The 17588-nt window shown below is 35.7% G+C and overlaps 2 protein-coding genes, 1 long non-coding RNA gene and 1 pseudogene across 7 annotated transcripts; 3 read left to right on the forward strand and 1 right to left on the reverse strand.

Moving 5' to 3' along the window:
• Positions 1 to 3125: 3125 nt before the first annotated feature.
• On the forward strand, positions 3126 to 5331 carry LOC148252825 (cytochrome P450 93A3-like). The gene is made up of 2 exons (XM_088208862.1): positions 3126 to 4049; positions 4666 to 5331. The coding sequence occupies exons 1-2, from the start codon at positions 3126 to 3128 to the stop codon at positions 5329 to 5331; spliced, it is 1590 nt and encodes a 529-aa protein (XP_088064988.1).
• Positions 5332 to 5956: 625 nt separating this feature from the next.
• On the reverse strand, positions 5957 to 16576 carry LOC110811731 (uncharacterized). 5 transcript variants are annotated; one of them, XR_015813799.1, is made up of 5 exons: positions 16436 to 16576; positions 14637 to 14721; positions 6659 to 7314; positions 6457 to 6571; positions 5957 to 6172 (listed from the first exon to the last, which is right to left on the reverse strand). It is a non-coding gene; the product is annotated as an uncharacterized LOC110811731 (long non-coding RNA). The 5 variants fall into 5 exon arrangements; XR_015813800.1 differs by lacking the exon at positions 6659 to 7314 and having other exon boundaries at positions 5957 to 6136; XR_015813797.1 differs by lacking the exon at positions 6659 to 7314.
• Positions 7640 to 13360, forward strand: LOC110811728 (uncharacterized; annotated as a pseudogene).
• LOC110811727 (cytochrome P450 93A3-like) lies at positions 15168 to 16912 on the forward strand. Its single transcript, XM_022038292.2, has 2 exons — positions 15168 to 16079; positions 16271 to 16912. The coding sequence occupies exons 1-2, from the start codon at positions 15168 to 15170 to the stop codon at positions 16910 to 16912; spliced, it is 1554 nt and encodes a 517-aa protein (XP_021893984.1).
• Positions 16913 to 17588: the final 676 nt, after the last annotated feature.

The raw sequence follows: 17588 nt of genomic DNA on the forward strand, positions 1-17588 counted from the left end.
CACACTAGACTCGGGCTCCATTAGCAACCTTAAGCAATTTCACACATGCGTTAATTCAAGAAATACCGTTTTATCATTTTGAACTTTAATACCGTGATAGGAAATAGGGTGAGGGGTCCTTACTTGTTTTCGGGATCCGAATACGATTCACAGTGCGCCTGCAGGCTGTCCCTAATTTTCCCTGAATTTTTCCCGGGGAACTGAAACACGCTAACAGTACCTGCACGGGTTCCAAAAAAAATCCAAATTAGGCCCAGGGCCTCTTTCGGCCCAAATCGCAACTCCGGCACGGCGGCTCCGCCGTGCTCCGGCGACGGCGCCGCCGCTGGCGGCGGCGAGTCGCCTCGGGTTGACTGTTTTCGGCCGTTTTTGGCCGAATTCGGCCACACTCGCATTGGTCCTTGTCAGAAAACAACCCTAGGGCCCTCGGGGGGCCAAAAAATCACGGAAAAGCGGAGCTTACCAGCGGCGGCGCTCTCGGGTACGGCGACTCTCCGGCGAAGTTCGTGTTTTGGTGATTTGGCTTCGGTCAACCTGTAGAGAAAAGAATGGTGATCACGGTGATATAAAAATTGCATCGAACGGAGGCCGGGAAGGGCCTCGTCGGAGGCAAAAACCGAGAGGGGGCGCGGCGGCGCCGCTGGGCTTCGGCCGCGTATTCCGGCCGTTTGGCCGGGATTTCGGCTTCGATTTGGCCATAGGAGGAATCAGTGGGGAAAAACGAGTCGGGGGTATGAAATTTACCTCGATCGGCGGTCGGAAATTTCCCCGGTGCGGCGGCGAGTGGCGGCGGGTGGCGGCGGTCGGCCTCTGGTTCGTCTTCTCCGGCGAGCGGCTGGCGGCTAGGGTTTTTGGTCTGGTGTGGGGGTTCTATTTATAACCCCTTACCTTTTGATCACAGCCGTTCGTTTCGTTTTAATCTGGGCCGTTCGTTTTTGATTGAATCTGGGCCGTCCGTGCGTTTGAATCTGGGCCGTCCGATCGCGTGATTGATCTGGGCCGTCGGATCGCACCCACGCGGATCGCCAACGTGGCTCCTTTCGGAGTGACGCGATCTTGCCACGTGGCAGGCCCTGGTTGGCCGGGACTGCTGACCGGGCCTGCTGACGTGGCTGCTGACGTGGCCCCCCCCCCCTTTTTTTTTTTTTTTTTTTTTTTTTTTTTTTTTCCTCCTCCTTTCCGGGTGCTACATAATAAATATATAATAATATGATATACCAGTTTGATTGAAATTTTATTAATTAGTTCATATTTTAATTTAATTACTTATAAGAAATACAATAACAAGTCTCTTTATGCATATTATGGAAAAACTTTATATATTTTGAATCAATTCTTTAAAAAGTAATATATATATATATATATATATACAAAATAAATAAATAAATTTAAAATAGAAAAAGGATAAAATAAGTTTGATGTAGTTTTTTTATTACGGTTTTTGTGTTTTAAAAATATTTTTCAACCAAACAAGTAAAATACAAAATATTTATCGTAACGGGTAAAGTTAAAATATATTTTTGATAGGTTTATAAGTAAAAACTATAATATAAAATCGTAAAAAAATTACTTTGACTCTTTTAAAAAATTTACATTTATAATTTCATGAAATAAAAAATTTCTGATTTTTCAAAAAAAAAAAAGACATTTTCTATAGTTATTTACACTAAACATTAAATAGTATTTAATTGAAAAATATTTATAGTCAGTAATTATTTTAACAACACTTTTAAAACTCTGATCACGGAGCATGAGTCCAATCCATATCGTATGGTAATAAAATTAATCAGTGCTAAAGCCCGGTCCAATTTAGTTAATTGGATTCGGGTTTTTTTCGTCTATTTTTTTTTCAAAAAATCTTCTAATTCTTTTTAATTTCTTTAAATTCTGTAAAAACATGAATCTAATTTATCACATAAACAAACACAATGTCAAGTGAATTTTAAGAGTCCATAATTTTTTTTTTAAAAATTAATTTATATTTTAACAGTACTTTTAATAATTCATTAACCCAAATTGTCATATTTATTTAAAAATACAAATATTTAGAATAATATCATTTTCGAGATAACGAAACGTAATTATAATTAACCAATTTTAAAACGCTAACACGGGAAAAAAAACAAAATTATAATATTTAATAGTTCGAAAATGATGTAATTAGAACATATATTAAGTCGGAATTAAAAAATCTAATTTATAAAAGCGACATCTCAACTAATTGAAGATTAAGACAAATAAAATTGCAAAGATTAAGTTCATATAAAATAGAGGATTGATTTATGCATAATCCAATTATATTCTAAATTAGGGTTTAAAAAAACAAAATGAAACTTGCAGAAATCAGAAATTTCGATCATTTTAGTGGATAAACTTAGACTTTGATGAAGCTTAATTATGTTTATTTTAGTGTATTTATAGTCCAAACATACGCAACTACGTATGAATCAACGATATAATAATTTAATAATTAAAATTTTTATATTTTATTTAAAAATTACGAATTTATATGTTATTAAAAATATAAAATATATTATTTTATAAGTATATTATGAATTAATGATGATTAATTTATAATAATTAATTTAATAAAATTAAAGATTTATATTTGATTAAGCAAGATTAAAAATTTAACTCACTAATATTATAATAATTTTAATAAATTTACTAAATTTTTTGACAAAAAAATTAAATTATAGAACTAACATATATTACATAAAAAATGTTATATATATAGATATAAATACACCAAAACATTTGATAGCAGTTAAATTATCAATAACCTTGGGCAAATTGGATAATGTCAACTTCAAAACCAGATAAACTATGTAGGAGCAGAAAGCAATGTGTATCTTTTTTTATAAATGAATATCAAAACAATTCAGGACCAGAAAGCAATGTGTATACATAAATATACGTGTGTGTATATATATATATATATATATATATATATCAGAATATAGAACAAATGACATGGACAGAAATTATATGAGAAATGATAAATTTCAATATTTTTCTGCAATTATTCGCAGTCATACGTCCAGTGCATTAGACCAAATTGATATCGTCTCACATTGCAGTATATATACGTGTATGTGTGTGTATTAAGGAAACTAAGAAATCTTATGAATAAGCCAATGACAATGACAATGACAATGGCTGATGTGCAAAACTGCACCATACTCTTCTTAGCTTGGCTAGCCAGCATTGCCTTGTTTCGAACCATGCGGACCAAACTGCAGGAGAGGGCTCACCTTCCACCTGGTCCGCGACCCCTACCCATTATCGGAAACCAACATCTCCTCCGCCCAATACCTCATCAAGCTCTTCACAAACTATCCTTAACCTATGGACCCTTAATGTGTGTCTTCTTTGGCTCAAAACTTTGTGTTGTTGTCTCCTCTCCGGAAATCGCTCAAGAAGTCCTCAAAACCAATGAATTTCTTTTCTTGAACCGGCCGAAAAATGCCAGCATCGACTACCTTACATACGGTTCATCTGATTTAACAAGGGCGCCTTATGGACCTTTGTGGAAGTTCATGAAAAAGATTTGCATGTCTGAGCTTCTCAACGGTCAAACAGTAGAGCAGTTTCAACCAATTAGACAGGAGGAGGTGAACCATTTTCTGCAGCTAGTATTTAATAAAGCCAAAGCAGGTGAGACATTTGATGTAAGAACAGGGATTTTGAGGCTGACAAGTAATATAATTTCGAGGATGGCGTGCAGCAATGACAAGACTTATGAGATGAGGAAATTAATTGGAGAGATGAATGAACTTGTTGGAACAGGTAGTTTATTAGATTTAATTTGGTTTGTTAAGAATCTGGATTTGCAGGGAATGCGTAAAAGACTCAAGAATGCTCGTGATCGCTACAACATCGTGATGGAAGATATTATAAAGGAGTGTGAAGAGGTGAAGGGAAAAAGGAAGGAGTCCTTCAAAGGAAATAACCCAACAAAAGTTATACTTCAAAGCTTGCTTGATATTTATGAAGATCCGAGCTCAGAGATTAAACTGACAAGAGAAAATGTTAAGGCTTTAATGATGGTAAAAGAAAATCTTTCATGCACACACATGAATTATAGACTTGGATGCCACTTGGTTTAGTTTCTCATTTATTTAAAATATCTTAATTCTAACTATTACGGGGTGATTTTTATGTTTGAACTATTCCAATTTGAAATTTTCACATAAAAGTTCAAAGAGAGGGTAGGAATAGCTCAAATACAAGAAATCATCATGTAATAACAAATATTAATAGTATAACTAAAAAGTTAGAACTAGAAAGTAGTTATAAATGAAATGTAAAATGAACTCGACAGAACTGAATAGAGATTCTAGTTTAACTAGCCTGCACCATTAATGCATTAACCTAAGTGGTAAAGCGTCATATTCTTCTCGTAAGAAGTCACGGGTTTGAATCCGTGTACAGTAGTAGTCTATGATTCTAATCGTCATGGGAATAAAACATTTCTGTTTGCATTTTGGTAGAATGTAGTGAGTGACTCTCTCCTCTAACAGAAGTTATTATGGGAGAAACAAAGTAAACTAGTTGAATCCCTAATGTATTCATTATTTACAATTTTAGATGTATCTTAATTTTGCATTTGAAAGTAATAACATCTAACCAATTATGCATGATACTTATTTTTGTATTTCACAGAACATATTTGGGGCGGGAACAGACTCAATTGCCTTTTCATTAGAATGGGCATTTTCAGAAGTAATCAACAGTCCAAGAGTGATGGAAAAGGCAAGAAAAGAGATTGATTCTATAGTTGGGAAAAGAAGAATTGTAGAGGAATCAGACATTCCTAACCTTCCTTACATTCAAGCAATAGTAAAAGAAGCAGTAAGGCTGCACCCCAATGGTCCCTTGCTTACCAGAGAATCAAGCGAGGAATGCACCATCCAAGGCTACAAGATTCCAGCAAAAACCAATATCATTGTTAATGTATGGTCAATTGGGAGAAACCCAAACCACTGGGAAAACCCACTGGAGTTTAGGCCAGAGAGGTTTATAGATGAAGAATGGAAAGAAAAGAAACAGTTCATGGACGTGAGAGGACAGTATTTTAGTCTACTGTCATTTGGGACTGGAAGAAGAAGCTGTCCTGGCTCGTTGCTGGCATTACGTATTATGATGACGACCCTTGCTGCAATGATTCAGTGCTTTGAGTGGAAGGTTAATGGGTATGGTGAGAACGAGACTGTTGATATGGAAGAGGCACCTGGAATAGCAGTTAAGAGGGTTCACCCCTTAGTCTGTGTTCCGGTGGCAAGGCTCAACCCAATCCCGTTAGTGTCGAGTCAGCCAAACCCAATGTGAATAAAAAGATCCCAAAGAATAAGAAGCCCCCCCCTCTATCTAATTCCAGTCAGTACATTCAACGAAGTAAAATGAACTGTATCCTCAGGTGGTAGACGTAATAAAATCTTCCATTACTTTACGAGAAAACTAATCTGCACTCTTATTCACCTGGAATAATAATCTGCACTCTTATATATTACAGGAAAGAGATACATTTGTTTGCAATACTAATCTGGACAAGTTTGGACAAAGAACAAATGTTTGGAATAAATGCAACTATTGATTTCACATCCATTGACCAGATCACTCAATATGAATACATTGAACAGTTTGGCCTCCCAAAAATGAATACTGAGGGATCAGTAAGTCTCATTATTTTGCATCACTTGGTTGAAACTAGAAAATTTTGTATTGTTATCATGTACTTATCGATAAGTCAGGACAATAACCAGACACTGGTTTTGACTTTTAGATTAATTATATATAACCCTTAGAAATTGGATAATACCTCAATATTCTTTTTGAACGAACTACTTGGCCAGAAAGCTTGGGGGTTGATACTATCAATATTAATCATGACTAACCCGTTCATGGAATAAAATGATATTGCAACTTGGAATAAGCTATAATGGCTCAACAAAAATAAACCCAATTGAAAAAGAATCAAGCCATTCAAGAAGCTAACATGCAAGAAAAGACAAATGATTCTGTTGACGCATGGATAAAATTCTACAAGCTACCAGCTAAGCGTCGACTTTTAAGCCAATATTCCAACCCATCTACGGATTCTTCACTGCAATTTGCTCTTTTGTTTTTGACACTACTGCATATCAACAATCGGTACAGGAAAATTTTCAATCTGAATCAAATTCAAGCAGAATTAAATTAATATATCCTCAATTTCACCAAGATAACCTCATAAAGACAAAATTCTACAAAAATACTTCATTAGATATCATTTATCCATTCTGCTAATTCATTCATCATGGATAATACTTTTTCGAGAAATTTAAATATATAATTGTAATAATAATTACCAATGATAACACGAATAACCAAGAAATCAAAGGAGAAAAAAAGCAGATAATAATGGTGGGCAGAGATGCACGAAATAGAGGTAGCAAATAGTCAAGAAGTACTTACGTGGTGTAAGAAATTACAAGCAAATCTTTCTGAATTATTCTCTCTCTCGCAACAAGCGTCTAGGTTCAGTCGAAATGAACTTCAGTCACCCGGATGAATCTGGCTAAACTTCACACTGGTACAGCAAAATGAAGAAAGATTACAGCGGATTTTCTCCAAAAAAAAAAAAAAAAGAAAGATTATAGTGGAGCTGAATGGAAACCGGTAATGCTTCATGCTCCAATAGCAGATTCAACATGCGTAATCCCAATGCGTGAAAGTCTGATCTACTAGTTGATTAGACAAATCATGAGGAGCTCTCTTTGTAGGAAGAACTGCTAACTACAGGAGTTCTAACTAAAGGCAGGGATTAGTAAAATGGGCGGGGTCGGGCCGGTTTCAGGGGTATGTCACCGGGCTATGGCTTCCTTGATCAGCGTGGGTATATATATATATATATATATATACTCACACATATATGCATATATATATATATATACACATAATCTTGCATGTGTATATATGCCCACATTAACCCACATTATCCAATAATGTTAATTGAAATTTAAACAACACTGTCAATGTGATTTGAAAATTTTTATAGTTTCTTAAAATTAATAATTTAAATTTAATAAATTTGATGGTTTACTTTTCAAATTTAAAAATTTTCTTTAAAAAATACAGATTTTTCTAACAAAAAACTGCTTCAACCGCCGACCAGAGATGCGATCATGGTGTACTCCAACCGCGGAGCAGAGATGCGATCATGGTGTACTCCGGCATGTTCACCACCACGTTATTAGTTAGCAGCGTGACGCCATTTCTCAACTATGCAACCAGTAGAAGCGTACGATTTAACAACATAATATTTAAATGATTCTGCAATTTGAAATAAGAAATAATGGCTCAAAGCTAAACCCCATTGAAAGAGTATCAAGCCATTCAAGAAGCTAACATGCAAGAAGGGACAAATGATTACCTGGATAAACGAATCTTTATAAATCAACATATAAACTAACTCAAGAATGTAGGTCCAGAAAGCAATGTGTATCTTTTTTATAAATGAACATCAAAACAATTTAGGACCAGAAAGCAATGGGTATATATAAATATATGTATATAATTCAGAGTAAGTATGATTATAAGAAATCTTATAAATAAGCCTTGATCTAGGAAACAGTCAGCATAATAGTAGCCAATGACAATGGTTGATGTGCAAAACTGCACTATACTCTTCTTGGCTTGGCTAGCCTCCATTGCCTTGTTTCGAACCATCTGGACCAAGCTGAAGGCGAGGGCTCAACTTCCACCTGGTCCGCGACCCCTACCCATCATCGGAAACCAACATCTCCTCCGCCCAATAGCTCATCAAGCTCTTCACAAACTATCCCTAAACTATGGACCCTTGATGTGTCTCTTCTTTGGCTCAAAACCTTGTGTTGTTGTATCCTCTCCGGAAATGGCTCAAGAAGTTCTTAAAACCCATGAAACTCTTTTCTTGAACCGACCAAACATTGCCAACATCGACTACCTTACATATGGTTCGTCTGATTTAACAAGGGCACCTTATGGACCTTACTGGAAGTTCATGAAAAAGATTTGCATGTCTGAGCTTCTCAACGGTCAAACAGTAGAGCAGTTTCGACCAATTAGACAGGAGGAAGTGAACCGGTTTCTGCAGCAAATATTGAGTAAAGCCAAAGCAGGTGAGACATTTGATGTAAGAACAGGGATTGTGAGGCTGACAAGTAATGTGATTTCAAGGATGGCTTTGACACATAGGTCTTGGTTTGGCAATTACAAGACTGATGAGATGAGGCAATTAGTTGGAGAGATGAATGACCTTGTTGGAAAAGGTAGTTTATTAGATTTGATTTGGTTTCTTAAGAATCTGGATTTGCAGGGATTGCGTAAAAGACTCAAGAATGCTCGTGATCAGTACAACAATGTGATGGAAGGTATTATAAAAGAGTGTGAAGAGGTGAAGAGAAAAAGGAAGGAGTCCAGTAACGGAAATAACCCAAGAAAAGATGTACTTGAAAGCTTGCTTGATATTTATGAAGATTCGAGCTCAGAGATTAAACTGACAAGAGAAAATGTTAAGGCCTTAATAATGGTAAAAGAACATCTTTCATGCACACACATGAATTATAGATCTAGATGCCACTTGGTTTAGCTTCTCATTTATTTCTAGTATCTTAATTCTAATAACTACGATTATGTTTGAGCTATTCCAATTTAAAATCTTCACATAAAAATATTAAGTGAGGGTAGGAATAGCTCAAATATAAGAAATCATCATGTAATAACAAGTATTAATAGTACAATTAAAAAGTTAGAACTACGAAGTAGTGAGGAATGCAATGGAAAACGAAGTAGACAGACATGAATAGAGATTCAAGTTAATGTATTAGCCTAAGTAAAACATCATATTCTTCTCATAAGAAGTCACGGGTTTGAATCCGTGTTAAAAAGTTATCGGGGTGACCGACACTTTCCTCTAACAAAAGTTATTGTGGGAGAAAGAAAGTGAACTAGTTGAATCCCCACTGTATTGATTGTTTACAATTTTAGATATATCTTTAGTTTTGCATTTTGAAGTAAATATATCTAACTAATCATGCATAATACTTGCTTTTGAATTTCACAGAACTTGCTTGGGGCAGGAACAGACTCAATTGCCTTTGCAATAGAATGGGCATTTTCAGAACTGATCAACAATCCAGAAGTGATGGAAAAGGCAAGAAAAGAGATTGATTCTGTAGTTGGGAAAACAAGAATTGTAGAGGAAACAGACATTCCTAACCTTCCCTACATTCAAGCAATAGTAAAAGAATCATTAAGGCTGCACCCCACTGGTCCCCTGTTTAGCAGAGAATCAAGCGAGGAATGCACCATCAAATGCTACAAAATTCCAGCAAAAACCAAGCTCATTGTTAATATATGGTCAATTAATAGAGACCCAAACCACTGGGAAAACCCACTGGAGTTTAGGCCAGAGAGATTTATAAATGAAGAATGGAATGAAAAGAAACAGTTCATGGACGTGAGAGGACAGTGTTTTAGTCTATTGCCTTTTGGGGCTGGAAGAAGAAGCTGTCCCGGCTCATTTCTAGCATTACAGGTTATGATGACGACCCTTGGTGCAATGGTTCAGTGCTTTGAATGGAAGGTTAATGGGGATGGTGAGAATGAGACTGTTGACATGGAAGAGGCACCTGGATTATCACTTAAGAGGGTTCACCCCTTAATCTGTGTTCCCGTTGCAAGGCTCAATCCAATCCCCTTAGTGTGTAGTCAGGCAAACCCAATGTGAATAAAAAGATCCCAAATAAACAAATAAAAATCAACTGTATTCTCAGGTGGTAGATGAATTAAAATCTTCCATTACTTAACGAGAAAACTATCGGCTCGCACTCATATGCAACACTAATCTTACTTTTAGCTATTACACAAAAGATATACATTTGTTTGCAATACTAATCTGGATAAGTTTGGACAAAAGAACAAATATCTGGAATAAGTGCAACTATTGTTTTCACATGCATTGACCAGATCACTCAATATGAATACATTGAAAAGTTTGGCCTCCCTAAAATGAATGCTGAGGGATCGGTAAGTCTCATCATTTCACATCACTCAATATGAAACTAGACAATTTTGTATTATTATCTTGAACTTATCAATAAGTTAGGACAAAAATCAAACACTAGTTTTGACTTTTAGATTAACCCTTGGGCAATTGGATAATATCTCAACATTCTTTTTGAACGAATTACTTGGCCAAAGAGTTTGGGGCTTGATACTGTCAATATTAATCATAACTAAACCTTTCATGGAAGAAAATGGTTTTGCAATTTGGAATGAGCTATAATGGCTCAACAAAAATAAACCCAATTGAAAAGGAATCAAGCCATTCAAGAAGCTAACATGCAAGAAAAGACAAATGACTCTTTTGACGCATGTATCTTACATAAATGGACATCTAAACAACTGAATAAATAAAAATGATTTAGGGCCAGAAAGCAAAGTGTATGTATATATAATACACACATATATGGATATCTATATATAATTCAGAGTAGAGAAGAAAAGACAGAGACAGAAATATATGAGAAATGATGAATTCAATATTTCCTGCAATTATTGTTAGTCGTAAGCCCAGTGCACTGACCAAATTGATATTATTTTACACCGTATGATGTATGTGTGTCTGTGTTTATAAAAGAATTGATGTTAAATAGATATTAATCAATTTCCAATTCAACTACCAAGTGGTCTAAATTTTTACCAGTACATGATAAAACAGCTAGCAATTCAATATTTGGATTTGATTATCACATTGCTTTGACTATCTGTAAGTCTACATATTAAAAAATAATAACTAACTGAAGTAGCAACAGATAAAACCCACAACTCATTTAAGCTCAATCAACCTAAAAATTGAACAGAAATTAGAAAATTGGGAAGACTAACCTTTATTTTACAGATTCATCTGCTCTACTGCAATTTAGCTCCTGATCTTCTAAAGCAATTCAGTCTATGCAGTCTTTTTTTTTAAAAATCATTTTACGATGAATATATAGTCTGCATGATTGATTATAGAACCATTATATAAGCCCTGATTTAGGAAACCGTCAGAACATAATAAGGCACAACATTATCATACACAATGGTTGATGTGCAAAACTGCATCATACTCTTCTTGGTTTGGCTAACCTCCATTGCCTTGTTTCAAACCATTTGGACCAAACTGCAGGCAAGGGCTCATCTTCCACCTGGTCCGCGAACCCTACCCATCATCGGAAACCTCCATCTTCTCCACCCAATAGCTCATTGAGCTCTTCATGAACTATCCTTAACCTACGGATCCTTGATGTCTGTCTTCTTTGGCTCAGAACCTTGTGTTGTTGTCTCCTCCCCAGAAATGGGTTAAGAACTCCTCAAAACCCATGAAACTTGTTTCTTGAACGGACAGAGAACTGCCAACATTGACTACCTTACTTATGATTCATCTGATTTAACAATGGCACCTTATGGACCTTACTGCAAGTTCATGAAAAACTTTGTATGACTGAGCTTCTTAATGGTCGAATAGTAGATCAATTTCGGCCAATTAGACGGGTGGAGATGAACCAGTTTCTGCGGCTGATATTAAACAAAGCTAAAGCAGGTGAGGCATTTGATGTTGGAGCAGTGATTGCCAGGCTGACAAATAATATAATTTCAAGGATGGCTTCGACACAGAGGTGTTCTTGCACCGATGACAAGGCTGATAAGATAAGGAAATTGGTTGGAGAGCTGACTGATCTTGTTGGGAAATGTAGTTTATTAGATTTAATCTGGTTTGTTAAGAATCTGGATCTGCAGGGACTCAAGAATGCTCGTGATAGGTACGACAACATGATGGAAGAAATTATAAAGGAGCATGAAGAGGTAAAGAGAAAAAGCAAGGAGTCTGGCGACGGAAATCGCCCAACAAAAGATATACATGAAAGCTTGCTTGACATTTATGAAGAAGAGAGCTCAGAAATTAAACTGACAAGAGAAAATATTAAGGCCCTTATTATGGTAAAAGAAAATCTTTCATGCACACACATGAATTACGGACTTAGATGCCATTTGGTTTATTTTCTATTTTGTTTCTAACATATTAATTTCAACAAGTACAAGATGATTTTTATCTTTGAATTATTCAGAATTTGAAATCTTCACATAAAAATTCAAACTGAAGGTAGGAATAACTCAAACATAAGTAATCATCATGTAATAACACGTGCTAAAACTAAAATTAAAAAATTAGAACTAGGAACTAGTTAGGAGTAAAATGGAAAATGAACTAAACAGATCAGAATCCTAATACATGTGCACTATAAGTGATTCTCCTACTTAAAACGAAGCGGTAAAACATCATATTCTTTACATAACGAAACCACAGATTTGAATCTGTGTACAGTAGTAATCCATGTTTCCAAATTATCATGGGAATAAAATAGTTTTGCTTGCATTTTGGTAAATGCAGTGACCGACTCTGCCCTCTATCACAAGTTATTACAGGAGAAAGAAGTAAACTAGTTGGATCCCTCGAATGTATCCAATTTTTATTGCAAATATACCTGTAATTTTACATTAGGAAGCTCTAACATCTAACTCATCATGCTTAATTAATACTTTTGAATTTCACAGAACATATTTGGGGCTGGGACAGACTCAACTTCCATCACAATCGAACGGGCATTTTCCGAGCTAATTAACAACCCCAAAGTGATGGAGAAGGCAAGAAAAGACATTGATTCTGTTGTTGGCAAAAGCAGAGTTGTAGAGGAAACAGATATTCCTAACCTTCCTTACATTCAGGCAATAGTAAAAGAATCATTGAGGCTGCACCCCCCTGGCCCCTTAATTAACAAAGTATCAAGTGAGGAATGCATCATCAAATGCTACTAGATTCCAGCAAAAACTAAGCTCATTCTTAATGTGTGGTCACTTGGGAGAGACCCAAACCACTGGGAAAACCCACTGGAGTTTAGGCCAGAGAGATTTATAAATGAAGGATGGAATGAAAAGAAGCAGTTTATGGATGTGAGAGGACAGCATTTTGGTCTCTTGCCATTTGGGACTGGAAGAAGAAGCTGTCCGGGCTCGTTACTGGCATTACAAGTTATTATGACTACCCTTGCTACAATGATTCATTGCTTTGAGCGGAAGGTTAATGGGGGTGGTGAGAATGAGACTGTTGACATGGAAGAAGCACCTGGATTATCTCTTAAGAGGATCCGTCCATTGGTCTGTGCCCCAGTTGCAAGGCTCTATCCAATCCCCTCCGTTTTGAGTCGGCCAAACCCATTGTGAATAAAAATATTTCCAAGAATTAATATGTCCCACTCTCGATCTTACTCCAATAAGTAAATTCAACCCAAATAAAAGTCAGCTGTATATTTTCTTGAGTGGTAGATGTAATAAACTCTTTCATTATTTACACAAGAAAATTATAATTTCGTATTCATATCCAGTGGTAATCAGTGAGTTTAGCTATTATAGGGAAGACATACTTTTGTTTGCATCTGAGAGACGCTGCAACAACAGACTTGTCATTTGGTAGTAATAGGCAGGGATAATTATCTAGCATGAATATTTACTATTAACATAGGTCATATTAGATAGCACATATAAATCAAACATTTACCTCAGTGGATGAGAATCTACGTTAATGCCAGATGAAACATTGGGTAGAGGAATTCAAATTTTTAACCAAAAGTTGGCTATGGGTGAAGGCAGGATAGAACTTCTGGCTAGTTTCATCAAGGGAGCATGGTGCTTACAGCACCAGAAACAAGAGTAACTAAGGGATAGCAATTGGTTAGTATCGACAATATTAATGCATTTTCAACTGTGGCTATGGTTTTTGGATTTGTTTTTGACAAGATTGTAAACTTAGCCAAATGAAATATTAAAACGCCATGGCTGAATTAGACAAAATATGAAAAGAGGAAATAGTCTGAATTAAATAAACAAAAATAAACAACAATTTCGCATGTTCCATAAAATAAATAAATAAATAAATAAAGATAACTTCAGATGTAAAAACATGGTAAAGATATTCTATTGTTGAGGTCAGTATCCAATCACAATATATATTTAAATTTTGGTGGAATCATTACTGGTAATATTTACTTACGAGAATATAGAGCAGGAGATTAAAAGAGAAATAGAATGAGGAAGCATAATCAGAATATTAGTCAATTACAGAGATCATTGTTGTCTCATCTCTATTCTGGAGTTAAATCATTATCACCACCGAAATAATGCCTCAAAATATTTTATGAACATAAACCTGATAAAGAAAAGAAAAAAATAATAATACAAACTAGGAAGAAGTCCTAGCTGCAAAAAATAAACTATCTACTAGGAAAAATCGAGAAAATAATTGTAGGAATTTCCTTTGTTGTTTTGCCTGAAACCAACATCTTTTTTAGTTTTGTACAAACCATCTATGGACCTTTTGATTATGACCAAGCTAATGCATTGACGTGGCCGGCCATACGCGGCAAGTATCAAATGATATGAGAACTAGCAGTTACTTTTACAACAATGGCATCAAAATAAGTGTACAAAAATGTAGACTTGGTTGTATGAGTGTACAGACAAGTTAGGACAAAGAACAAATATCTAGAATAAATGCAACTATTGATTTCACGTACATTGAGCAGATCCTTAAAGGTTCTATTCATGAAGTTCTGTAATTCAACATGGCCGGCCATTGACCCAGTCTTTTGTCGCATTCATCTGTTAGGAATCGATAAAGGCAATTGATCAACAAACATTAAATATTTAGCAACTAATACAAGTCCACAGACTTATTTACAAAATAGTGCTTCATCACGGGAATACAATACATTAAAATACAGGCACAGATAACAATACCGGGTGTATATATGTGATATAATATGTTCCGGTCCTGAAAACTAGGAGACCATTTTAGTGATTGTCACAGGTAGTTTTCACAGAAACGGTAATATAATGTAGCAAAGATTTCAATGCTAGAATTAATTAGTAATCACTAAATGGATTTGTTAAATTAAATTTTAATAACAAGTAGATTATCTGCATATTATGTCCTTTTTGTAACTTCCCAAACCAATGCGGCATTTCTCTTATATATAAAGCAAGGGTTTTCTTTACATTAACTGAAACCAGCAGCTTATTGACAATTATTTTACAAAAACTTGAATATGCCAGATTTCCAAGGTTACTTTGTTCTGTTTCTCATTTGGCTAGTTTCCATGATTGCAATGCGAGCAATCTTAACAAAAACCAGGAAAGCATCTTGCCGTCCCCCAAGCCCATTGGCCCTACCTATTATTGGTCACCTTCACTTAATAGGTCCCATTCCTCACCAAGGTCTACACAAGCTCTCGACTCGCTATGGACCTTTAATTCATATCTTTCTCGGCTCTGTCCCTTGTGTTGTGGCTTCCTCAGCAGAAATGGCTAAAGAATTCCTAAAAACCCATGAAGCATCTTTCTCTGATCGTCCGCGTACCATTGCTGTTGACTACCTTACATATGGCTCAGCTGATTTTTCTTTTGCTAATTATGGGCCTTACTGGAAGTTCATGAAGAAAATTTGCATGTCAGAACTTCTTGGTGGCCGAACTCTAGATCAATTCATTCCAGTCAAGCAAGAAGAGATAAGGTGGTTTTTAAGTTTGATGCTTAAGAAGGCAAAAGCAGTTGAGGCACTTGATGTTGGTAAAGAGCTGATAAGACTCACAAATAATGTGATATCCCGAATGACTATGGGACAAACGTGTACCAATGATGATAATGAAACTGAGGAGGTAAAGAAGTTAGTGCAGGCAGTAGCTGAGCTCACTGGGAAATTTAACTTGTCAGATTATATTTGGTTTTGCAAAAATTTAGATTTGCAGGGGTTCAAGAAAAAGCTTAAAGAAGTTCATTACAGGTTTGATACAATGATGGAAAGAATCATGAGGGAACACGAAGAGGCACGGAAAACGAAAAAGCCAATGAATGCAGGGAGTCATAAAGTGAAAGATTTGCTTGACATCTTGCTTCAAATATCAGAAGACGAAAGCTCAGAGATTAAATTGACCAGAGAAAACATAAAGGCTTTTATCCTGGTAAAACTCCCTTCTGAGAAACATTCAGAGTACCAAACATCTCATGCACACACGCAAACACACCCTTCTAGTGCTTTACATGCTACATTCATGCTAAATTGTTTATTTATTTAAAAAAAGTTTCAGATGTGATAAGCTTTTAAATATTATTTTCATGCTTGAAATTAATTAACCATAATAAAATGCGACAGGATGTATTTGCCGCTGGAACAGATACAGCAGCAATTACTGTAGAATGGGCATTAGCAGAGTTAATCAATCACCCAAATATAATGGAGAAAGCACAAGCAGAGATTGATAATGTAGTAGGAAGAAACAGACTAGTAAATGAATCAGACATTGCCAACCTTCCTTACCTGCAAGCTTTAGTGAAGGAAACCCTAAGGCTCCACCCAACAGGCCCAATGATTGTGCGAGAATCAACAGAGGAATGCATCATCAATGGCTACGAGATTCCCGCAAGAACTCAACTGTTCGTCAATGTGTGGGCAATTGGTAGGGATCCAAACCACTGGGAGACGCCACTTGAGTTCCGTCCAGAGAGATTTGTGATAAGTGAAGGAGAAAGAGAAAAGGGGAAGGCAGTGGATGTGAGAGGACAGCATTTTCATATGCTGCCATTTGGGAGTGGAAGAAGACAGTGCCCTGGAATATCACTAGCACTACAGCTTGTACACACAACCCTCGGTGCTATGATTCAGTGCTTTGAATGGAGAGTCAATGGAGGGAATGGGAGTGTTGACATGGAAGAAGGACCAGGAATAACCCTTCCAAGGGCTAATCCCCTAATATGTGTACCAGTCCCAAGGTTTGATCCATTGCCATTTTCCTAATTCATCAGAGAATGAAATTGGGTTTCAGTTTCTTTTTGGAAGAAAATTATTAAGTTTCAGTTACTATTTTAAATCCGAAATTAATCATCCATTTTTTCTTCTCTTCGGAGTTATTTCACAAATACTTGTCGTAATAAGAAAGAGAGGAGAACAAGCACACTAGGAGAGCGTCATACAACGAGAATCGTATGCTGCGTTCGAAAATAATGAATCACTCACGAAAAGAAATTTATTAATTCTCTCCTAATTAGTTGGAACGTAAGTGCGATAATTTACTTTACGAGCGAAATCTCTAATTTAAATTCACGATGACCCAACTGCATAAAAAAAAGAATAAAAGAAATATTTGACTCGTTCATATATGTTTCACTTAATTCGAAGGGATATAATTTAGTTGGTAAAGCTTCACTCGAAATATTTCTTTCGTATAAAAAAAAAAAAATTTATTCCGACCCATCAACACTCTAATAATAAGTTAAATACTTAATTATAAAGTTCGTAAAAAAATAGAATTAACACACTTTTCGTGTTCATAGTAATAAAATTTATACTTTTATTTAAAAAGATAATAAAAAAGCATCTATTATAAATGAAAGGTAAAATTAGTTTGTAAAAGAAATTATTGTTTACAACTAAAATCAAAATTAACCTTGTTCAGTGGGAACAGATTTTTTTT

This window comes from Carica papaya, chromosome 8 (genome assembly GCF_054855325.1).
Source record: "Carica papaya isolate Zhongbai chromosome 8, ASM5485532v1, whole genome shotgun sequence".
In the NCBI taxonomy this organism is placed as follows: domain Eukaryota; kingdom Viridiplantae; phylum Streptophyta; class Magnoliopsida; order Brassicales; family Caricaceae; genus Carica; species Carica papaya.

Excerpts from the sequence above, each read along its gene's own strand:
- LOC148252825 (XM_088208862.1), top strand. The coding sequence starts at position 3,126 with ATGAATAAGCCAATGACAATGACAATGACAATGGCTGATGTGCAAAAC. Across the intron at positions 4,050-4,665 it reads ATGTTAAGGCTTTAATGATG|AACATATTTGGGGCGGGAAC; the intron begins GTAAAAGAAAAT and ends TGTATTTCACAG.
- LOC110811727 (XM_022038292.2), top strand. The coding sequence starts at position 15,168 with ATGCCAGATTTCCAAGGTTACTTTGTTCTGTTTCTCATTTGGCTAGTT. Across the intron at positions 16,080-16,270 it reads ACATAAAGGCTTTTATCCTG|GATGTATTTGCCGCTGGAAC; the intron begins GTAAAACTCCCT and ends AAAATGCGACAG.